At 30.6% G+C, this 24,195-nt stretch overlaps 4 protein-coding genes and 1 long non-coding RNA gene across 6 annotated transcripts; 4 read left to right on the forward strand and 1 right to left on the reverse strand.

The window, feature by feature from the left end:
* Window positions 1–1,471: 1,471 nt before the first annotated feature.
* On the forward strand, window positions 1,472–2,219 carry LOC108468692 (uncharacterized). The gene has a single exon (XM_017769561.2). It carries the CDS (start codon window positions 1,494–1,496, stop codon window positions 2,058–2,060), a length of 567 nt encoding a protein of 188 aa, XP_017625050.1. The 5' UTR covers window positions 1,472–1,493; the 3' UTR covers window positions 2,061–2,219.
* Window positions 2,220–4,265: 2,046 nt separating this feature from the next.
* LOC108467470 (RNA polymerase sigma factor sigB-like) lies at window positions 4,266–9,093 on the forward strand. Of its 2 annotated transcripts, none has more exons than XM_017768088.2 (7): window positions 4,266–4,620; window positions 6,138–6,328; window positions 6,821–7,411; window positions 7,630–7,860; window positions 7,984–8,124; window positions 8,290–8,490; window positions 8,612–9,093. In XM_017768088.2, the coding sequence occupies exons 1-7, from the start codon at window positions 4,542–4,544 to the stop codon at window positions 8,900–8,902; spliced, it is 1,725 nt and encodes a 574-aa protein (XP_017623577.1). In that variant the 5' UTR covers window positions 4,266–4,541; the 3' UTR covers window positions 8,903–9,093. The 2 variants fall into 2 exon arrangements, with proteins under 2 accessions (XP_017623577.1, XP_017623578.1); XM_017768089.2 differs by having other exon boundaries at window positions 8,602–8,766.
* A 698-nt stretch (window positions 9,094–9,791) lies between these two features.
* Window positions 9,792–12,352, forward strand: LOC108468028 (UPF0664 stress-induced protein C29B12.11c). Its single transcript, XM_017768878.2, has 5 exons — window positions 9,792–10,066; window positions 10,160–10,271; window positions 11,540–11,611; window positions 11,700–11,911; window positions 12,077–12,352. The coding sequence occupies exons 1-5, from the start codon at window positions 9,957–9,959 to the stop codon at window positions 12,183–12,185; spliced, it is 615 nt and encodes a 204-aa protein (XP_017624367.1). The 5' UTR covers window positions 9,792–9,956; the 3' UTR covers window positions 12,186–12,352.
* Window positions 12,353–18,582: 6,230 nt separating this feature from the next.
* On the forward strand, window positions 18,583–21,085 carry LOC128279467 (uncharacterized). Its single transcript, XM_053018404.1, has 2 exons — window positions 18,583–18,997; window positions 20,839–21,085. Exons 1-2 carry the CDS (start codon window positions 18,720–18,722, stop codon window positions 20,921–20,923), a joined length of 363 nt encoding a protein of 120 aa, XP_052874364.1. The 5' UTR covers window positions 18,583–18,719; the 3' UTR covers window positions 20,924–21,085.
* Window positions 21,086–22,111: 1,026 nt separating this feature from the next.
* On the reverse strand, window positions 22,112–23,920 carry LOC128296283 (uncharacterized). The gene is made up of 3 exons (XR_008286839.1): window positions 23,804–23,920; window positions 23,249–23,333; window positions 22,112–22,353 (listed from the first exon to the last, which is right to left on the reverse strand). It is a non-coding gene; the product is annotated as an uncharacterized LOC128296283 (long non-coding RNA).
* Window positions 23,921–24,195: the final 275 nt, after the last annotated feature.

Consider the following 24,195-nt stretch of genomic DNA (forward strand, 5'->3'; position numbering starts at 1 on the left):
CTAATTAAGTCCATTCGTGAAAAATGCATTCAATTAAGTTTTCAAATTCTTAAATAGTATCAATTAAATTTTTTAATCAATGTTTTCAATTTTTTACTATTACCTCAATGATGTGGTCGTTAACAGCGCTGATGTGCCATATCAATAAAAAAGTAATTTAAAATTTTTATGTATGGAATAGATCTGGACAATCAGATTCATTCAAATTTAGACAAATGCAACAATTTGTCCAAATTCATTCTAGACTTAATTTTAAAATTCTAAAATTAATTTTTAAATTTATAAATATGTGAAACATTATTAAAATTTATATAAAATATTAAATAAATTCAAAACAACAAAATTATTAAAATCATTAAAAGTTTAAGTTGAATGATCATCCAAATTTATACATAATCATTAACAATAAACTTAATTTTGTACACGTTCTAATGAATCGAACAATTATTTATTCAAGTTAGTTTCATACATAAAAATTTTAAATATATATTTTTAATTTTTAAAATTTGTGTCCATGGTTATCTACATTTATTTTGGACTCAACTTTTAAAAGGTTTTTATTAATTTTTATTTTTGAATTTTATTTAATATTTTATGAATTTTAATAATATTTTACAAATTTATAATTTTTTAAAATAATAATTAGACAAATATTTGTCTAGGTTTACTCTAATAAAAAATTTAAATAATTTTTTTAATTTTCTATTTTTATGGATGTAACATTGTCACTAATATAATGTGCTATGTCAATATCACTAACGGTCATATCAACAAAGTAACAATTAAATAATTTGATGCACTTGAGAATTTAAAGACTTAATTAAATGCGTTTTTGAGAACTAATTTTTCAACAATATATTACCTTTTTCCTTTTTTATTTATTTAAAGTTTTTCTTTATATATAAAATTCATAATTATCAATACTATATATTGAGATTGTTTACCTATTAAAAGTCAGATCATCCATGTAAGGCAATTGTCCTTTTTTTTTAATTTAAAGTTAAGATTATATATAGAGATTATAGGAAAGGATATTTTAAATTACTTTTTATAAAGTAAATAAAATTTAAAAATAAAAATTAATTAAAATTTAAAAGTATATAATACATAAGGTAAATCAATTCAAAAATTAAAGTAAATAAATAAGTCAAATTTAATTTTATTATATAGAACATTTTTGAAAAAAAACAATGAAGGAAACATTGTGACATTGTCAACAATCTACGTAAGATTTTTCCATTTTACCAAATGTTATGGTTTTAATAATAATAATAATAATAATAATAATAATAATAATTTAAAACTAACATAAATAATATTTTTGAATTAAAAGTTTGGTAATGGATTTAGCGGTTGAAAATAAGATATCGTTTTTGAATTATATTATTATTTATCTTAATTTTTTAAAATAAATCAAAAGAAAATATTTTATAGTTATAAATGTATATAAATAGGAGTAATTCTCACCCTACTTTGCATTACACATTACAAAGATGAAGAGTTCATTTGCAGCCTTCCTATTTGTTCTTCTGGCTATTTTGATCACCTTGGGTGAACAAGGTGTAGCAGCTGACCGATGGTGGTATCCATCATCGCCACCACCTCCGCCGCAAAATGGTTGGGTTTGGACATGGCCATGGCCTGTGTATAGCTATCCACCACCCCCAACCGCCGTAAAGCCACCTTCACATCATGGTCAAAAATCTCCTCCTCTTCCTCTTCCTCCGCAGCCACCGATGGTTAATGGCAAGTGCTTGGGAACAACCCTGGCGAGCAAACTAACCTGTCTTCAAGATGTCATAAGTTCGATCCTGATGTTTAGACCTTACGTTAGTCCAGAATGTTGCGCTGCTGTTCAAGCGACTCATGAAGATTGCTTGAACACTATTTTCGACGAGTTTAATAATCCATTCCTCGCTCCTCTGGTTCAACAACAGTGTTTTCAAACACCCAATCCCAATCCTAAGCCTAAGCCTAAGCCCCACCATGGCGGCCATCACCGCCGCGGCGGGCACCACCACCATGGCGGGCACCACCCCCACCACCATGGCCACCCTTAATAAATTTCCACCATAGGTGATTAGATTTAGCTGTTAATAAGAGTTTTAATGGAATAAATTTATATATATAATCTAGATTGCTCTATTAGTTCTATTAGGTTTGTTTAGATTTGAATATGATAATCTTTTAATACAAATTTATTTACTGTTTTCATGCTCTCTTTTTATTTATTATTAATTTTATTTTCATTTTGTTCAATCCTTATTAATTTCATAATCATTTTGATGTTATGTTTTATTTGTAGCTTAATTGATAAATTAATAAATTAATAAATTATTAGAATTTTAAATTCTGGTTAAAATGCTTCCAAACCAATTATTTCATTTATAATTATTTTATTTGAATAAATATTTTTAAGAAAAAATTAAGTTATTAAAATTTAACGAGTTAAAATAATTTGTCAAAGAAAAATAATAATATAAAAATATGAGTTAAATAAAAAGTATATTTGTTGCTAAAACTAATTTTTACATTTATAGATTTATTCTCCTTATTAAGGAAATTATTTTTAATAATTTTATGAAATAATGTAATTAAATTGAAACTTATAATACTTAGTTCTTAAAAATTTTAATTTTAAATGCTCTTATTTATTTTCTATTGTTATAATTCATATTTGATTTTTCTTGAATCATAATTGAGTTGGGTGTAACTAATATATAATTTAATTTTATATAAAAAATCAAATTTCAATTTTAATCCCTATACTTATTAATCATCAAATTTCAACTGTATATCAATAAGTAATATATATTACATAAAGTAAATTATTTGAAAAATATTTATATTTAGTAAATAGTAAATTTGGTTAATTGCTTAATTAAAAATTTTAAGTAATCCTAAATCCTAAATGATTAATCTATTTATATTAAAATTTTGATTTTAAATTAACAACTTTTGTATTTGCTATCGAGTATTGTGAAATAATTTAATATGTGATAAAATTTATAATAAAAATTTAATGAATGTGTTATGAAATATGCATAAAATATTATAAAAGTGAAAATGTGAAAAATATAGAATTTTTATGATGGCAATGACTAAATTGTTAAATTTGAGAAAATATGTGGATAAAAATAATATATGAGAAATACATAGAAATTTGATATGTGAAGAGATATTGAGATAAATTATTTGATTAAAGTGTAACAAGAAAGAAAATTGATTTAATATGATTAATTAATGAATATTGAACTTTTATGACAAAAAGGACTAAATTGAAAGGTTATGAAAGTTTATAAGAGAATATTTGATAAGTGAAAATGTAGTAGAGAATGTAACATCCTAGTGCTTTGACCCGATGTTCTAGTCGGATAGGCTAGAAATATTTTCCGTAAAAACTTTTACGATGAAATAAATGAAGCGATAATTTATTTATTATATATTTAATTAAAATTATTTTTAAATGATACGATTATATACCTTTTGGCTGTTAATTAATTTCCTTAATCACTAAGTTACATCTTTTTTTATTATGATAAATTATTATTAAATACTTAAGTGAGTACAAATGTTAGGCATCTAAAATTTGACATCAAACAACAACTGCTTGAGAGATTAAGAAATGAATTTACCTTTGCTTAAACTCAACTCTAACTTGATTATAATCATTATGTACTCAGTTTTAATTATTTCATGCTTATATGTGTACTTTATTTTTAATTTTTGTTTAGTCTAAGTGCTTATTGATGTATATATTATTATTAAATTTTTGTAGTTCAGTGATTAATTTTGTAATTTTTGGAGTTAAGTAACTAAAACATAAATTTATTAATAGTTTAGTGACCTTAGTTGAATTTAACTTAATTTAAATAGTGAAATTGAAGAAAAGAAAAATAGTTAAAATATATCATCGTCCTTATACTCTTCATAAATTTAGAATTTAATCCATGTGCTTTTATTTTCATGAATTTTTCAAGTTTAATTTTTAACACCATTATAAATTTATTTTAAATTTGTTGGTTTGACATTTTGAAATTAAACAAAAAATTTAGTTGGTAGCCGTATAATTAAGAAAATAACTTTGTAATGAACCTGAATTTAACAAAATAATTTTAACTTTATTAACAATTGGACCTGGAGTTTGAAATATGACAGGTAGAGGGACTGAATTCCTAAAATAAAAGTACAAGGCCTGAAATTTGAATTTATAAAAAAGTACAAGGACTATAACCGAAAAAATAGCAGAAAGAGTTAGTGTAGTTTTCCCTATTTGACTCTCAGCTGAAGGCAATCCTTGGTACCCCACTACCCCTTATCTTTTTTCATCGTTCAAAATTCTCTTTCTCCTTCTTCTCTTCCTGTTTCCCTTCAACTCGGCACCGCCTTATTAACACCCATTATTCCCTTTCTTCGAATGAAAAATATCAATAAGGTGTCGAAGAAGAAAACTTAATTTTGCTTTATTTATTTTTGCTTTTTGTTTTTATGTTGTTCAGCAAGGAAGAAGGAAATCAGGAAGGGAATAAAAACGGGAGAGGATGTCTTGTTTATTGCCACAGTTCAAGTGCCAACCTGACACTTTCTCTATCAATTTCAGGACTCACCACTCTCACCATTGTAAGTTTCCACACTTTTTTTGAATTAGAATTCAAATGATTAGTTGCTTATTTATTAACTTGATTGAATGTGGGAGACTTTATTCAATCAGAATCGAACTGGGTGTGCTATTTTGTACTAGTTTTGAATTTGGTATAGTGTTATTTACTCATAAATGCATTTGTTTTCCTTTTGCTAAAATTGAGACTGTGTTTGAAGTTAGAGACTTTTTAATTCAAGGTGAAAAGGGTGTGCTTTGTCTTTTTTGCTAGTTTTGTGTAGCATTCTCCACTTTTGGATTTGTTTTCAACATGAATCGTAATTTGGGTGCTTTATCTTTGGTAGTAATTTTGATGCCATAAAGCCATTTTATCTTATCTCATTCTATTTTGCTTGGACTGTGGGTAAATCTAGGATATGGGTATGTGTCTGACGTCAGCATGCTCGATTTTTACTAAGTTTTGGAGGATCAAACCCCATTCCATGTCGGAATGTGTCTAATATGTGCCGGATATGGGTACTACAAAGAAAATCCAGAGTTTGAATAACGTAGATCCCAAATAATATGAATGATCTCTAATAGGCTATCAGATGAATTTATTTCTCATCCTCTTATTTCTACCATATTTCAGATCAGTTTTTGCTGGTTTTGTGTATTTTCAAATAAAAGGCACTTTAAAAAAAAAAATCAGAAATAGGAGTGTGTTTAATGCAGCTTTGTCACTTTTCGACCTATGTTGCTCAGTACGAATCTTCATTTTTATTGTGGTACTTGGGTTTGACACCAGAGCCCTACACAAGTCAAGAGTCAGGACATAGGTATAGGGATATGATCATCCAAGATTGTCCAAACACATGGAAATCTTGTAAAGAATACATCTGTGTTGGAAACGTGCCTTTGTCCAGCACTCACATCCGAGTCCAAGTAGCGTAGTTTATAACAACATAAGTTATGCCAATACCGCATGGTTTTCACTCTGAACGGGTTTCATTATGCATTCCCTTTATTTTAGTAGTCAATGCCTTGCTTAAGAGGCAAAGAGTGAACTGTCTTCCTCAGCCTCTGAGGAACTAATTCCCTTAATTTGGTTTTAGAATTATTACACCATTTTATATTTCCCTTGTGGTTAGTTTTACTTTCTTTTGCTAGAATGGGTATTACATTTCTCCTGAGCAACACAATTGTGGAAATTTTACCGATACTTGTATGGTTAGTGGATATATCTTCAAGGGCTTAGGTGTCACTGTTCATATGTTTCTCTCTTTGACAGAAGGATCTAAAAATATGTTTACAAATCCATTTTTCCTTTTTACTGAACTATTTCCAATGCCCTCTGCTGCAGCTAGCCCCTTAACTGGTTGATCTTGTATAAAATTCTGTAGCTCGTAAGGCTTCCCTTTGGATGATTATTAGATGTAAAGCTAAAAAGCTTCATTGTCTTGTAACGTGTCTTGTATGCTCATTATCCTAATTGGTTATGGTATGATTTGTTTTTAATTGTTTTTTTTCCCTAATGATTTCTTGGCTGAATCTACAGCAAGACATAAAGAATCTATATGTTTCCGGGCACATTGTGTTTTATCTACCACTTCACCATCAGCATCAACGAGGACAACTTCAGTGCTTGATGTAGAGAAGCTAAGGTTGCCATTTTTTGAAGCTCAGCCAAATTCAATTGTGGCAGAAAGAGAACGGACCTATATTGGGGGAACTGGTCCACCCTCAGAGGTCAGTTGTGTTATCTTGGAGGATATGCAGTTGAGAATTTCAGTGAATGAAATCTGTATTTTCTGTTGCACTTCTCGAAATAGACGTGTTTCTTCCTTCATCTAGTTCATTGCCTCCCGATAAACTTATGAATCATTTATTGCATATGAAGTTCATGCTCAGCAACGAGTCGTAACTTCCAATGAACTACATTTGGTTAGAAGTGCATAGGTTTTTCTTAGATCCATTTGAGTACGTGTTTTAATTCCAGCAATTATGTTTTCTCAGTGATTTTTTTAAAATTGAGCCAGTTACAGGCAACAGACTTCTGCCCATATTGTCTTGCTATGCCATATATAAATTGGGCCTGTGTATTTAGAGTTATAGCATCTGGTTGAATAATCTCGTTGTCAAAGAGTTAAATTTTACAACCACCTTTTGGTGCTTGGTATGAGGTCAAACCATGATATATGGGATACAGTTATAATTTCACCATCTTTGGCATACCTGCAGGCATGCTTTGGAACAACTTTAGGAACTGAAAATCTTCTTACAAGTGATGAGGCTGTAATTGCTGCCGCCGCCGCTGAAGCCGTAGCTCTTGCACGAGCAGCTGTTAAGGTTTCAAAGGATGCTGTCTTGATGTTTAAGAACTACAGTTCTGCTAAAACAGAAAGTAAATCCGCAACTGATACTTCAACTTCCAATTGGGTCATCTTTACTGAAGCAGAGAGGGCTGGAATTGTTGGAGATTCCCTCGAAGATGACTGTGAATTTGAAGAAGGTGATTCAGAGCAAAATTCCACAAAAGAATCTGATGAACCAGAGCCAACAAATGAAGAACTTGAACTTCTTGAGGAACAATTATCTGGAAACATAGCAGTGAGGTCAAAGCGCCAACCTGAACGAAAAGCCAGAAGAATGAGAGCAGCAGAGAAGGCTGCTACCAATGTTGTTTCTGTGAAATCCAGTTCCACCAATAAAAAAAGGCATGGTGCTGTCCGAGATGGCAATTCTGATCCATTGCGTTTTTTGAGAGGGACTAATGATACTTCCAGGCTTCTCACTGCTAATGAAGAACTCGAGTTGTCGGAAGGAATACAGGTATGATAATTTAAGACTCTTAGGAAGATAACGATCTTGTAATCATGTAATCTGTCACTGAGAGTATATTTCTTATCTTGATATTTATCTGAGATGAAGCCATAATTGGCTTGAGATTTCTGAATGTTCTACTTGGTGCACTTTGTACTGAAAATTTGATGAGTGCTTACTTCTACCCTTTTCATTATGTTAGTTTCTAATTTCCCCCCCATGTTCAGGACCTATTGAAACTGGAAAGTGTCCAGGAAGAGCTTGCAAAGCGATTCGGAGAATTGCCGACCTTTGCACGGTGGGCTGCCGCTGCTGGAGTTGATCAGAAGACCCTGAGGAGGCGCTTAGATTATGGTGTACTTTGCAAGGACAAAATGATTAAAAGCAACATACGACTTGTTATTTCTATTGCAAAAAATTATCTGGGAACCGGAATGAATTTCCAAGATCTTGTTCAGGTATGCAATCTCATACATGTGGCCAAACTTCTTGTGAGAAAGGAACTGTGGGGAAAAAAATAGAAGAGAGAGAGTTGCTTTAGGTTACTTTTTAGTTTCTGATTGTTGCTGGTTCACTTGCAGGAAGGATGCCGGGGCCTTATAAAAGGTGCTGAGAAGTTTGATGCCTCTAAAGGTTTCAAGTTCTCAACTTACGCTCACTGGTGGATTAAGCAAGCTGTACGGAAGTTTCTTTCTGAACAGTCAAGGACAATTCGCTTGCCAGTAAGTTCTATAGTGTTCTGGTCCTAAATGCATTGCCATGGAAGTCTCTAAGATAAATTAGACACTACTGATTATTGCCTATCATATTAATATTCCTTGATAAATGCAGTTATTGAAATTAAGGCATCGCATCGGTTAACTTTGCTGACTTTTTCGGCTTTGCAGTTATACATGGTTGAGGCAACATATAGAGTGAAAGAAGCTAGAAAGCAGTTGTACAGTGAAAATGGAAGGCAGCCCGACAACAAAGAAGTTGCAGAGGCAACAGGGCTCTCCATGAAGAGGCTCACCACCGTTCTTCTCACTCCGAAGGCTCCTCGATCTCTTGATCAGAAGATCGGGATCTACCAAAATCTCAAACCTTCGGTCCGTCCTACTTCAAATCCAGCTATTACTGTTTATCTTTTAAAATTTCAACCTGTGAGCATTCTGGAACTTTTTTTATTTCAGTTTCTGATGGGTGGATGTTATTTTTAGTTTCTTTCAGGAAGTAATTGCGGACCCTGAAGCTGATACATCGGAAGATATCTTGACAAAACAATTGATGAAGGAGGATCTCGAGAAAGTGTTGGAAAGCTTGAGTCCTAGAGAGAGACAGGTTATCAGATGGAGGTTCGGAATGGAGGATGGGAGGACAAAAACTTTGCAAGAAATCGGGGAATCCATCGGTGTAAGCCGAGAAAGAATCCGGCAAATCGAGATGTCTGCTTTCCGAAAGCTGAAGAGTAAAACTAGAACAAAACATCTGCAGCAGTATTTGATTTCATATGCCTCGTAATATCAAGCATAAGGATCTATGTTACTCCGACTCTTCATTTTTCTTAAAGTACCCGAGTCAGAGTATCATAATTAAGTAGTACAGATGAATCTGGCAGCATGCGTGGTTGAGGGTCAAAAGGATTGTTTAAGAAACACATATTTCTTCTTTAACCAGAGGTACAAATATATCAAAGGCTGTTCATAGAAAAACAGATGTTCTTTTCAATGATGCATTACCATTTACCACGTAGCAGTTTATTTTTCTCATTACTCGATTTAGATTCAACAATTCGTGTGTATTGTATTTAGTATTTTTTTTCATTATATCATATAAGATTTAATGTATCATTTAATATTTTTAACATCAAAAGGATATAATTCATATAACTTTGATATTTTAGAGATATAATTTGAACACTTAAAATTTTAAGACCAATTTAAAATGAATATCATAATTTGGTGATATTTAGTGCAATTAACTCATCTATGTATATAATAACCCACAGAAGCTGTGATTGACTGTGTAAGGCATAATATTTGGAAAAGGATAAAATAGAGTTAAATTATATTATATTTTTATTTAAAAATAAATAAATTAGTTTATGTCTAAATTAAAAAGTAAATTGATCTTTTGTTAAAAATTTTATTTATTTTACTTTTAAAATTTCTCCTTGTATGTTAGCGTGACTTTTGTTGTTAAAAATTAGTCCTAATATGTCACTATGAGGTATATGTAACATGTTATATGATATTGTTTAGTTATTTTTCAACCTCACTAATTTTAATAATATAAATTGATAAAATTTTTGAAAAATATTAATTTATTCTTTAATTTAATATATAAAACTAATTTTTTAAGAAAAATAAAATGTAATATAAACCTTAATACAAAGGTATTTTACCATAATGAAGCCGAGAAAGGTGTAGAATTCTCTAAACTTGGGAGTCTAACACGTCAGAAATATATAAAATCTAAAAGAAAAAAAAAACAAAATTACAACTAGAACCCAAACAGAATTGAATCGAGAAAAAGAAAGAAACTGTAAATTTTTCGATCATCCATAGCTGCAAAAATGGCTCTAAATCCTCAGCTTTTCCCTAATGGCATGCCCATCCCTTTCACCAACGAGATGTTTGTTCTCGTCAGACATGGCGTCGAATTCGAAGTTGACAAGATTCCTGGGTACCCTTCTTTCTTAAACCTTTTTTCTTTCCTGAGAATTTAGATGGAGTCCTTATTCAATTTGATAAATTGGGTTTCGGTTTTTTTTTTCAGATCTCAAGGAGGTCGTGTTAAAGCATGGGGCATAATATATTTGTCAAATATACGGATGGTCTTTGTTGCAAGTCGCCCTGTTGGGAATTTCTTTGCTTTTGATATGCCTCTGGTATTTTATCCTTTCTTTTCTGTGTTTTGAAATTACTAAATTTAGATGCAGATTAATTATTCGACCCTTTGTCAGGGGCCAGGATACTTCTTTGGGTTTCTTGATAGCGTTGTTGATAGGCCATTGTTGCGCCTGAAAACCCAAGGTGTCTTATCATTAAGACAATTTAACTCACTGATTGAATCAATCCATCGTTGCCCATGAATTTTGATTTTCCTATTATTATTTATGTTTTATCTTTGCATTTTAATGTTGTTATTGGCTGGGGATTTTGCCTTTATCTATCTTTTTGTCAAGGTTTTAGGGTTCGTGCCTCCGGTCTGGTTTATGTTATGCTTATTTGTTAGAGAGTTTCGGACCTGGGTATGCATTTAAAAAAAAAAAAAGTTTGATCATATAGTTGAAAGAATCATACCTTCATAACCATATTTGAAAACTAGTCTCAGGATGTTGGACTAGAACATTTTAGGGACATTAAAAGTTCAAGCAAAATAAATTCTTCCACCAACAAGTGTTGCTTGCAGTGGTAAGGCAAGTTTGCACTTTTAGGAAAATAATTCAAGTTTGAATCTTGGAGATAAAATTGTTAGGAGGGGCTGCTACGAATCCTGAAATAATTAATCTTTATGGACAGAACATGGAGGATACTTTTATTATGCCAAAAAAAACATAATTTCTTCTTACATCAATCATTGTGTACCTTTCAAATGACTGGATAGCAAATACGGCATATGGCTTGGCATTGCTTGTTTGCCTGACATGCATGGCATCTGATGTTTCTACCACAACCAACTTGCTAGAGCTTTATATGTTTTAGTACTTCATATTGTTAATTATGGTGCTGTAAATCTATGTGGCATTATATAATGATATTACCCCTAGTTCTTAGCATAAATAATTTGGTTTTGGATTTTGGCATTTGCTTTCTTAAACTACAATTCTGTTCTTTTTTCTTTATGTGTTAGTTTTCCAATGGTCTAAGTTGATAATATTGAAGCTGAGTATTTGAGCTATGTTGCTACTTGGGTGAGTATTTGGTATTGGTATATGTTCCACACGGGTGTGCTTAAATCTTTCAAAATTTTTCTATATATTTGGAGGATTATTCCTCATGTTCGATTTCAAATGTGTGCCGGGTAAGACTATTTCAAGAAGATTGAAGAGTCAGAATAACATAGCATATGTGTCTTTTGAAGAGTCAAGAGTAACCTTGCCAGTCTTTCCTATACTTTGAGACTGATTCGATATATTTATTTATATTTTTGCAGCTTTATGTGCATGATGAAAAGTTCAACCAACCAATATTTCATTGCAATAACATCTCTGGTCAAGTGGAGCCTGTAAGTAGATTGGGAAACCGCTTTCTTCCCTTAACTGTCAACAGATCTTTTAGTAGTTCCTGAATGTGTCAATTTTATGAAATTCTAGGTGGTCCCCGAAAATGAGCATAGGGCTCTCTACTCCACTCATTCATTCAAGATTTTGTTCAAAGAAGGTGGATGCGGAACCTTTGTTCCACTTTTCTTGAACTTGATTGCTTCAGTGAGACGATATAATCAACAAGTAAATCATGAACCACAGCCTCGTGTGGATCCTTTACAAGCAGCACAAACTCCAGTCGATGAAATGATGCGACATGCGTAAGTAAACTAGTTAGCAACAACATAATCTATGTTTATCCGGGTGTTGTATGAGTATAATGTCCGAATGTGTAAAAATGAAGGGCACGGGTATCCTAGCACATACTATAGCTAAGTAAATTCTGAAATAGCTTATAAGTAACTGTTCTCTCTCTGTTTTTGCAGATATGTTGATCCTAATGATCCAACAAAAATCTTCTTACAGCAGCCAACTACGGAGTCTCAGTTAAGGCGACGTACGTACCAATCCCAACCGGTTGAAGGTTTGATGTAAATTTAACCTTGGCGTTTTATAACATCATATTGCTAAGAAACTTAAGTGATGTTTATTGTGTTGTGTGATTAAATGCTGCATCATGGCATGGCATAATGCTACAATTTCATTTTCCTCTCGTCCTTTATCTTTATGAGTGAATAGCAGTCGCTTGTTTATATATAAAATTTATGTTAGTTCGTTGGTTTCATGTCCCATTTGTAATTTTGCATCAAATTGTTTGTTATTGAGGGGCAAGAAAATAATATTAACAGTTTAAATTAACTCCAAACTCAACCTTAAAAATTAGCTTTATGCTTAAGATTAAATCCATTTATTCGAGAAAAAAATCTATTTATAGTAAATGTTTTTTTCTACCCAATTTCATCTGAATATTGAGCAAACTTTAATATTTGAATGATCAATATATTAAGAAAACCTTGAATTCTTATGCTTTTCATAAAAGGCTTTGATTTTAGATAAAATTAATTTTAGTACCCAAAGTTACAGACAATTTTCTTGAAATATTAAGTTGTCAATATTCAATTTTAGTGTGTGTGTGTGTGTGTGTATTAAAATTTGAGAGTTTGAAACAATTTTAATCACGTAGAAATTTAGATTAAATGTTTTGGTAATATTTTATAATCAATAAAATCCTAACCAAAATAAGCATAAAAATATTTTACGCGTTCTTCAAAATCAGCAAAATTTTATCATATTAGTATGTTCTAAATAGTTTATTAATTTTAATCAAAATTAATTTTATTTTTAGTCCAACCTAAGGAGATTATTATTTAGTAGCTAACCTCTACCGATACTAGAAAAGGATTCTGGTGAAGAAAGATAAATGCAATGGACATTATTTCTAGCATTTTTGCTATAATGTAAGGTAGGGTTTGAAAATTAAAATTTCAGAATTTGGATTTACATTCCAAAAATAGTATCAAGAAATTAATATAAATCTTTGACTCTGCGTATTTCACCTAATTCTAAGCCAAAAACTAAATAGTAGGGTCAAAATTAAATTAGAATTTTATAATAATAAAAATATAATTTTAAAAGATTAAATGAAATTTTTTAAAAATTAAAATAAAATTGAACTTTTATTAAATTAAAATTTTAAAAAATTAAAAGGGCTGCTAGCATCCTAGATTGGCCCCTTCCTAGATGGTACAACACCTAGCAGCTGATAGTACTCTGACTTCGGGTTATTGCTATTATCTCTAATTATTGTTTGTTCGTTGATTGGAAGGCGAAATATTAAAGTGATGTCTTTTAGTATTATAATGGTTTCTTCGCACAATAAATGAAGTAGGTGTTTTTGGTATTATTTCATAGATATTGTAAATAAATAACACTTGAAAGCTATGTTGGAGAAGACCTGACACTGGTATTAAGTACTTTGTATCAAATAATTTATTTGGTTCAACAAATAAATAAATAACTCGATCAAAGTTGGCTAACTTGAACTCAGAGGTCCTATACCCTAGACATTACGCTGCTTTTCTCTTGACAAACATACAAATTTTGTGGTGATTTCACTATCCCTAAGCTTAAAGCCATACTCCTAAACCCCCAAAAAAAAGAAAGACGGTAAAATACCTATTTTAATGCTTAATTAATATTTTCTATCAGATTCATATAAAAAAAAAACAATTTTAGATGATGAATAATTTTTAAAAAAATTCCCCTTCCCTCTAATGGACCACGTTTAAAAATTTTGGGTAGTATACGACGTTATAAAATTTAACATGAAGTTGTTAAATGAGTTTTTAACTCAATTGGAATGAATACTGTTATTAATATAAGAGGATGTAGGTTCGAGTGCGTTGAAATGCATTATCCTTCTATTTATGGGTTAGGGAGGAGCTATGGGTAATGTCGTAACCATTTTTTAAAAAAAAACGGGTATCGACTTGAAAAAAAAAATGAAAACAGGAGTCGCCACCAATCCTTTTAGGTGTGATCGGATCACCTTAAGTTAATCATTTTAATAAAAGTTAAGATTTACTAAAACGATAATTTTGGTCTACGAAAATCGAAAATGAGTTCGAGTCGGTTCGCATACGAGGAAGGATTAGCACCCTCGATACGCCCAAAATTGGTACCTAGTTGATTAATTAGTGTCTTAGTGTCGAAAATTTGAAAACTTGAAAGAATTTAAAATACGATCCCTCTTTGTAAAGAAAATGGTCAAATGTTAAGGACCTTCTCGTCTCACAATATAAAATGTCACATCCAGTAAGTTAGGATACGACATCTTGAATTTTCGAGAACGAGCTTGCCTTTTATATAAAAATTCGTGTATTTCAAAAGGTTATTCAGTTAGTTAAGGTGAACGAGGAAAATCAAAACCCAGTAAGTTAGGGCACGTTTCCTCGAATTCCCAAACACCGAATATTGCCTTTACTTGCAAAAATCTTATTTCAAGGTAACAAAATGCCATACCCAGTAAGCTAGGGCACAACACCTCGTATCTCCGAGAATAAGCATTTTTCAAAACTCATGTCGCAATTTAAAAGAGTATTCCGTTATTTAGGTTAAAGGAGAAAAATTGAAACCCAATAAGTTAGGGCACGATTGTCTCGAATTACCAAATACGGAATATTACTTTATGAAAGAATTATTATTGGGTTGGATATAATGATAATAAGAATAATATTAAAGTAAAGTAAACAATAATACTATATATAAATATATATATATATATATGTATATAATAGAAATACACACTACTATATAATAATAATAATAAATATAGAAATACAAAAGCAAATATAAAAATATTAAATTAAAGTAATAAAAACAGTACTATATATAAATATAAATATATATATATATACATAAAATATACACTAATATATAATAGTAATAGTGATAGCAAAACTAATGAAAATATGAGTAATATTAATAATATATTAGAATACAAAAGTAAAGTAATAACAATAGGGTGATAATAATAATAATAATACAAACAATAATACATATATATATAATAATAGTAGTTAGAAATAAAAATAATAAAAGTAACAATAATGATAGTAATAATATACATAAATATGGAGAGGGCATATATAATATAATAATAATATAAATAATAATATATACATGATAAATAATAATAATAATATAAATAATAGTAAAAATAATAAAATAATAAAACGAAGCTCTCAACTCTCTTTCTCCCTCTTTTCTAAATCGGCCGTTGGTCCCGCTTTGCTTCGGTCATGGACCCTCACGGGCCGCCATCGGCGCCACCGTACACGGCGGCCGGACCTCAAAAAAAAAAAACCTTTTTCGGTAATGAAAATATGGGTAACCTTCTTACTTTTATTTTTACTTTCGTATAAAAAAAACAAAATAAAATTGAAAGGAAAACAATAAACAAACAAAGAACTAAAGATGAGAATAGACAAAAGAAACCTCTTTTGCTTTGATCTTTGATTAATCTCCAAAAAGTAGCCTTTCCAAGAAACAAAAACAACCTTCTTTTCCAAAAAAACACCTCCAAAAAAACAAAAAAACCTCCTCCAAAACAAAGAACAATCCTCCTCCAAAAAACCAAAAACCCACCCTAAAAAACAAAGTCTTGAATGGCTTTTATAGCCAAATTTTACAAGTGGAGTGGTTGGGGTGGTTTAGGTGGCCAAGGGTGGTGAAGTTGGTGGCCAAGGTGGGTGGCCAACAAAGGTGGTGGAGTAGGTGGCCAAGGTTTTTATTTATTTATTATTTTTTTTTTTTTGTGTTTGGGTTGGGATTAGGTTGGGCCAAAATTGGGTTTGGGCTTGTAACTAGATAATAGGCTAGGTTTAATTCAGGTTTGGTTTTATTGGGTCCCGGGCAAAATTTGGGTCTTACAGGTAATTTCAAGCATTATGCCAAAAAGAGTAGATATAATCATAACCTATAATGAGATTGTTTAAAAAAAAACATGATATTAGAAAATAGTATTAATATAATATAAATATATGAATATGTTAAAATATATAATAAATTATTTTGATATAATTTCCAAACTTATTTATATCCTAAATTCTTATATGAAAGGAAAATGTGTATTTGAGTACAATTAAATTCACGTCGATTTAGTTATTGCAATAGTAACAATGCTAAATGAGCTGAAACTCGATCTATATAATAAGAATTATCAATGTATTAAAATTATAAAATATTTTATTTATATAATATATATAATATTTTATTTATTTAATATTTGTTTAATTATTAAATTGATATTAAATAAATATTTTATTAGTAATAGAGTTTTTATTTATTTGAACTATATAGTTAAGAATAATATATAAAATCTTTTATAAAAAATAATAGATTGAATCATATCAATAGTTTTTTTTTGTACCATTGAGTATATAATTATTATCGGAAAAATATTTGGTGTACTCTCAGTAGAGTTTTTAGATTCCACAACCAAAGTTAAAAGGTTGACAAGTGTCTATAAAGATATGGTAAAATATTAAAAAAATTAAAACAAAAACTTAATAATTTTTAAAGCTACTTACAGAATAAAAATAAGGACATTGCTAGTGCACCAAATATTAATCCTTATTAATAAATATATTATTTTAAATCAATTATTATTTAATTAGTATTATAATTATATACTAATTAAAATTAAAATTTATGATTATAAATAGTATTCAACAATCAGATATTATTAACATTGGTAATTTGAAGTGTGTCAAAATAGTAGAGTACTAAAGAAATGATTTTTCGAAGAGTAAATTTCAAGTCATAGTCAATTTTGAAGGCCATCAGAAAGATTGAAGTAGAAAATTTAAATATACTTGTAATGTTGGTATTTGTTTTATTAGATTTTATTTTAACTTTTTAGGAAGTTGGATTTTGATTTATCATTAATTTATTCCATTTTTAATAATACAATTAGATTATTTAATCTAAATAACTGTTCCACTTACAAAAATAAAATATTAAAAATTAGAAATTATATTTTGATTCATAAAATTTAATTTGATTATATTTAAGTTTACAGTTTAATTAATAACATTTTTATTTGATTTTAAATTAGAAGCAAATATAAGATGTTAAAATAGTTTTAAAATAAAATGAAATAAAACAACTGAAACATTAATTTTAAATTAATAGTTAATTTAATAAATTTAATACATTAAAATCATAATTAATTTTATGCGCATACAAACTAAACTAAACGAAACTCTAAACTCAATTCTCAAAATACCTTTTATTTTTTATAAGATATTTACATATATTTTCAGGTAGAATCCTTTTATACTTATTCAAATTATTTTCACCATTTTAAATATAAATAGTTGGTCTATAGTATAAAAAATTAAATAAAATGAGCTCGATTTTGAATAATCACAAATTCTTAACTTGTATTCCATAATCTATTTAAATATTTCAGTTCGGGTCAATTTTACGATACACAAACATATTAAAATATATAGAAGACTAATTATTAATAATTAAAATATTTTAATTAATAATACTTAGAACATAAAAAAAATACGAACACGTTATAAATTAATAATTTTTTTTCTAAATTGAATTACAATAAAAAAAATAGATATGTTAGCGATTGAGAGACAACATAAACATAAAAATTGTCTCTACATTGAACAAATATAAGAATTGACAAGTTATACAAAATATGAAAATGATGAAGACATGACATGAAATCAATATAGAAAAAGTAACAATAAAACAAAAATAGCATAAATACAAATGTGTAAGTTTTTCATAAAATGAAGTATTAGAATGTAAAATTTTATACGTGTTTATAACGTTTTACACATTTTAATACTTTGACTGACCTGTACTAACCCAAAAGGCTTAATTAAAATATATATATATATATATATATATATATATTTGAAAATAAAAAACACACACACACAAAAATTTCTTATTTTTGTTACATTTCTCTATTTTCTTATATGTATACATTTTAAAATACTTAAAATATTTTAAACACTTGCCAATTGAGTATTGGTATTGATATTATTGTCAATATAGGAGGACGTGAGTTTGAGTGTTCTAAAACGTATTATCTTCCTATTTATAGATAATTTTAGGTATCTCCATGATTTCAGTCCAGAGTATCTTCCTATTTACCGATTAAAGTAATGACTATCATAAACGAAATAATCTTTTACTATTTTTCAGTTTAAGTCTATTATTTTCGTAAAATCTAAATTTAAATCTACAAATTTACTTTAAAATTCAGATTCCATTATTATATAGCAATGTTTCATCGTTATTAATTTTTTTTTATAGTACATAGGTACTATCTGTAAAGAAAACAATTAAAAAAAAAATCCGATTACCACTGTTTTATAACAAACAAACAAATTATTGGATGAACTCAAACAACTATCACATAATGGTTCAACTAACACATATAAACCAAAGGATTGGATAATCAAAATTCCATATCCATCTTCAACAGAACTGACCCACTTCCACATTACAAATAGACCCCATTTTTAACTCCCGAGGGAACATTACTGTTCTTAGCTTTTCGAAAAGAACCCCAGAGAGAGAGAGAGAGAGAGAGCAATGAGTAGTGAAGGGCCATCGCCATTGGTGCCATCTTTAATGGTGGGAGCGCTGGGATGGGTGATCTTTGGCCCTAGTTTTCTATCCATTATGGACTCTGTTCTGCCATGGGCTCAAGCTGGAGATCCAGATAGTGGCAACTTTTATGTGCTGTTGGTGCTTGTGCTTCTTTTATTGTTGGTTCTTGTGCAGTTGTTGTCCAAGTTTTTCCCAACTCCACGGCTACGCATTGGTATGTTTCAGCAAACAAGAAGTGGCTCTGCTGGTTCTGATGATGGGTTTGGACTTGGAACTCTTCTTTTTGTTTTGATGTTCTTAGTTTTGTATAATTTTTGGTCTGATTGAAGCCCTTCAATTCATTCTTCCACGTGAAGAAAGCAAAATGTCTTTTTCCTTCTTTCTTTATGAACTTAACTTGCATGTACAAAGTTTGTATCGATTCAGATTTTAATCCGATGAATATATATCAACAAATATATATGTAAAATAATATAGAAAGCGAACATACCAAATTATCAAGTAAATATGATTCAATATACTGATCAGAAACAAAATCACGAACGAAGATTATTTATATACCCATATCACTATCTTCCCGAAAAAATTAGAGAATAAGTGAAATGCTTAACAACTTAGAAAAATATATTTTTCTTGTTATTTTCTTCTCAAAAACGTGGAGGGTCAAGTTAAAGAGACTAACTCCTTATTTTTATGCTATATACCCATGAAATTGCCTCGGACGGTTTATTCACTATGTGAGGAGTTATTCAGTGATACATAATGGTCACTATTATTCTCGCATTTAAGCATTAAGAGATTCTCATCTCTTTTCATTTTTCTTTAAATTTCATACTAGAAAGTGACCAACATACATTATTCTTGAAAGTTGATTGCTATATAATTGTTAGACGTATGTAGAATATAAGTAGAGTTTGTATGTAATATCCTAAATTCATTTAGTCACATTTCTAATTGCTCATGAACTCTTTTATTATTAAATTATAATGAACGTTTTTGTATTCACAATTATGTCCACTATTAGAACATAGTTGATTGGTACATGAATATAGTTAAAATAAACACTATAATTATTTTCTCTTTTCCTCAATCTTTCTATTTCAATTTAACTACTCTCCATAAATGTTCAGTTAGAACGAATCATATTTGATCATTAATAACATACTAAGATAACTAACATTGAACTGAAACTTCAACAAACAATCAAAGGTCATAAATGTACTTTTGTAGAGATATCTAGTTGATTTCATGGGTCTCACACAACTTAGAAGCAAAGATCAAATCTTCTTTTATGAGACACATGCTAAGATATTACCCTCTCATTTCTTGGGATGTATGTCTATTATTGAGATTTCAATATCGTACAGGTGAAAGTTTAAATACACTTAATATCCATAACTCTACTTTTAATGAATATATCAACAGGACTCCCACTCAACAATAAAGGCAGAGAAAAGTGAATTTTGGGGTATATTATTCACTTTCAATCATAACTTCATCACCATATGACTTCATCATGATCTGTTATCAAGGCGATTCTATTTTGAGCTTGAGATCTCATTAAAAACTTTCAATTTTGTAAAGCTTAAAACCAATCTCATCTCTATGTGACACTAAACGATAGAGATGATTACCTATGTGAGTAGGTCAATCAATTGTCCAACATACCTTAATTATTCATATATATATATTTATATATATAAATATGCTCAACATATATAGGCACTTATATAGTGCACCTCGTGTGTACTACCCGCATATCCAATGATATTCTAAATAGTTTAACGGGCACAGTTCTATTACGAGTTTATAAGAGTTTGATACGAACTAGTACAGGTATTTACATGAATTACATGGAAATGATTTATATATGATATATGGATACATGGTATAGATGTTACATGTATATGAAATTTGAATAGTGGTTGAATTACATGATTAAAATGGTTGTTGAGGATATGTGTTTAGGCTTTTGGCCAAATTGAGTTGGATATGTTTTGAATGCTTACCTTAAATGTGATTAAATGGTAAGTTAATTCCTTTGTTATACAAACTTACTAAGCTTTAATGCTTACTCTGTATTATTTTCCATGTTTTATAGTGATTCAGAGGCTCGTTCGAGTTGGAAGCTTGTCGAAGCTATATCACATTATCTAATGGCTCTTTTCTTATTTTCGATTAATTAATTCCGATTATAATGGCATGTATAGGTTAATTTAGCCAATGTTGGCATATAAGTGTTTTGTTGAGACTAACCACTTATTTGACTTGTGTTTGGTATATTTTGAGGTGTATATATATGTGACTTTACCATATTGGTTGTATGTGATGATATTACATGTTTCAAACTTGATCTTGGCTGGTTTTGGATGTTTATTTATGACTTGGTTATATGTAAATTGTTGTGTTTAGGTTGGTACCAAATTGGGTAAGAAATATGGCTTGGAAAATGGCATATTTTTGTCCACATGGGCAAAGACAAGGGCGTGTGTCTCAGCCATGTGTGACACACGGCCAAGTGACACGACCATGTGACCCCTGTATCTTCTTAAGAATGCAAGTCAGTATGCTTACACGACTTAGCACACGGGCATGTGACTTGGCCGTGTAACACCCCTTACCCGTGTTTGACACCAAGACAGGATACGAGGTAGTACCGGACTTTAACATAAGCACTCAGCCAAAATCGGGCCATAAAGAAAATTTCATTTTATTTTCCTAAGTACAACGTCCTTTAAACGGGCTTATGAGGTCCAAATTATACGTTGAGGTGGTTCGAGACCAAACCGAAGACTTTGGAAATGTTTGAGGACTTAGAAAATTTTCATCATGAAACAAGGCCACACGTTCGTGTGGGAGGGCAACACGCCCGTGTCCCAAACCTGTGTGAATTTAATTCCAAATTTGAACCTACAGGGGTTTTCACACGGCCGACCACACGCCCGTGTCCACAGCCCATGTCCTTCACACGGCCATGACATACCCGTGTTGTAGCCCTGTGTAAAAACCTTGACATTCTGTTTCTGATGTCATCAACTTTTAAGGGTCACATGGCCAAGGCACACGCCCGTGTGCCAGGTCGTGCCCTTTATACGGCTGAGACACACAGCCGTGTCTTTGTTCGTGTGTTTACTACCATGCATACTGACTTGTAAAATTGAAGTGTAGGGGACACACGATCGGAGTCCACGCCTGTGGGGCAGACCATGTGTCACACACGATTTAGACACACGCTCGTGTGTCTGCTCGTGTGGACAAAAATAGGGCTATTTACCAAGCCTTTTTGCAACCCTTACTTGCACTAACTTACACAAGATCAACCAAACCAATACAAGCATAACATATATAACCAAATCAGCCACAATCGTTGGAAATTTGCATCAAATGAATCTAATAATAATTAATATTAGCCAACATTAATGGCCTATACAAAATGTTATCACATCCATCATAAGAGCCAACACTTGTGGCTGATCGAACAAGACACTAAACTAAAGATTTGAGTCCCTATACATGCCAAAATTACAACATTTAAATTAACTATACCAAAAGCTTCAAGTGATAGTGTGACCAATGCCTCCGACGTCCTTTGATCCTCGATACGAGCTTGACAACACTATAAGAAAATGGAAAGGAATAGAGTAAGCATAAAGCTTAGTAAGTACATATATACAAATAATGTATAAGAAGGAACTCATTCGTCAGATGATAATTTATTAAACTTGAATGATATATATCATTTAGACCTTTCTATCTTACTCTTCACTTCATTTACGCATACTTGCTACATCTTGTCACATAATAAGGCCTTATTCATAAGTTTAGTACACATACCTATAATCACCCGTAAAAATAACTCAAGTTCATTCTCTCTAATGACATAATTCATCGAAATTATCACCAACTCACCTTTCGAGTTACCTGTTGAACACTCGGAATACTAATGGATACACGGGAAGTTTGCACCTAAGTGCCATATAAGTAGCCAGAGCTACCTCATACTATGTAATGCTTGCATTTTGAGCTACTCACGGGCATTTTTACCTAGTCAGTACCCGGACTCCATAGCATTATCACGTAACGCCTGCTCATTAAGCTACTCACGGGCCTATACACAAAGTCACCACCCGGACCCATACAGCGTTAACATGAAATGCTCGTTCAGCGAGTTACTCACGGGTTTAGTCACGAAGCCATTACCCGGACCCACATTATATATAACATTCATCTCATGAACTTAGACACAACTCATGAGTTCAGACCACATAATTTCTCATGACCTACTTTGTGTATTCTATACTATTCCTGAGGTTCAATGGGATTTCAAATCTAACCCGATGTCATCGCACTTGCTCATAATGTAGGTTACTCTTATATCACATTATTCATAACAATAAAATTATGATACATGATAACAATAAAACATTTAAATATATATATATCAACACATTTAAAAGTAAGCTACAATGACATATTATTTACATATGTATATTATTTACATATGTACTTACCTCGGTACAAAACGATGGGAACAAGCTTAATCCTTATAAACTTTGTTCTTTCCCTGATCAAGACCCGAATCACATTTCTCTTGATCTAAAATGTCAAAATTTAGCTTATTTAATACTCAAATCATTCAATTCAACTCAAGACTCATACTTTGGTAAAAATGATCGTTTTGCCCTTAAACTTTACAAAAATTATAATTTTACCCCTAGGCTCGTAAATCACTTTTTATCAGATTTCTTTAAGTCTTAAGCCTAGAAGATCCCTTTTTACTCTTATAGTGACCCAAAATTCCCATTATTTCACCACATTACTATTTATTTTACAATCTTTACAAAATGGTCATATTAGGTTTTCATGAGAAGTTCTTTCACAAAAGTTGTTTATTTAACAACCAAGATTCATTTTCTTCCCTAAAAACTTAGAAAACATCATAAATCCTTTCATGGAAAATCCCTAGACTATCAACCATTTTGGAAAATGGTCCCCCCATTATCTAGCTCATGCCAAGGGTTCCAAAAGTACAAAAATTATAAAAAATAAGCATCTTAAGCACTTACTTGCAAGAGGATAACCTAGCTAAAATTTTAAAGCTTCAAAACCCTTCCCTTTGCTGAAAATTTCGGTGGTGGTGAAGAAGATGAGAAGGTGATACCATCTTCCTTTTATTTTATTTCTATTTTATAAATTAAGCCACAAAAACCTACCTAACATTTGACCATTTGAATTTTCCTTGTCTCTTGGCCGGCCATCACTTATCCATTGGCTTAATTTCACTTTAAAGACCCCCAATATAGGTTCTTCAGCAATTTGAAACCTTTTTCTATTAAAACAGGAATTTTACACTTTATGCGATTTAGTCCTTTTTCACAATTAAGCTCATAAACGCTAAAATTACTTCATCAAAATTTTCATACACTCAAATAGTCATCCTATGAAACCAAAATAATAA

Source organism: Gossypium arboreum, chromosome 8 (assembly GCF_025698485.1).
Source record: "Gossypium arboreum isolate Shixiya-1 chromosome 8, ASM2569848v2, whole genome shotgun sequence".
In the NCBI taxonomy this organism is placed as follows: Eukaryota; Viridiplantae; Streptophyta; class Magnoliopsida; order Malvales; family Malvaceae; genus Gossypium; species Gossypium arboreum.

Bases quoted from the DNA above. Each gene is read 5' to 3' on its own strand.
- LOC108468692 (XM_017769561.2), top strand. From the start codon at position 1,494: ATGAAGAGTTCATTTGCAGCCTTCCTATTTGTTCTTCTGGCTATTTTG.
- LOC108467470 (XM_017768088.2), top strand. From the start codon at position 4,542: ATGTCTTGTTTATTGCCACAGTTCAAGTGCCAACCTGACACTTTCTCT. The intron at 7,861-7,983 runs GTATGCAATCTC...GTTCACTTGCAG, and splicing joins ATTTCCAAGATCTTGTTCAG to GAAGGATGCCGGGGCCTTAT. The intron at 8,491-8,611 runs GTCCGTCCTACT...AGTTTCTTTCAG, and splicing joins ACCAAAATCTCAAACCTTCG to GAAGTAATTGCGGACCCTGA.
- LOC108468028 (XM_017768878.2), top strand. From the start codon at position 9,957: ATGGCTCTAAATCCTCAGCTTTTCCCTAATGGCATGCCCATCCCTTTC. The intron at 10,067-10,159 runs GTACCCTTCTTT...TTTTTTTTTCAG, and splicing joins GAAGTTGACAAGATTCCTGG to ATCTCAAGGAGGTCGTGTTA. The intron at 11,912-12,076 runs GTAAGTAAACTA...CTGTTTTTGCAG, and splicing joins GATGAAATGATGCGACATGC to ATATGTTGATCCTAATGATC.
- LOC128279467 (XM_053018404.1), top strand. From the start codon at position 18,720: ATGAGTAGTGAAGGGCCATCGCCATTGGTGCCATCTTTAATGGTGGGA. The intron at 18,998-20,838 runs GTTTGGACTTGG...CATGTTTTATAG, and splicing joins TCTGCTGGTTCTGATGATGG to TGATTCAGAGGCTCGTTCGA.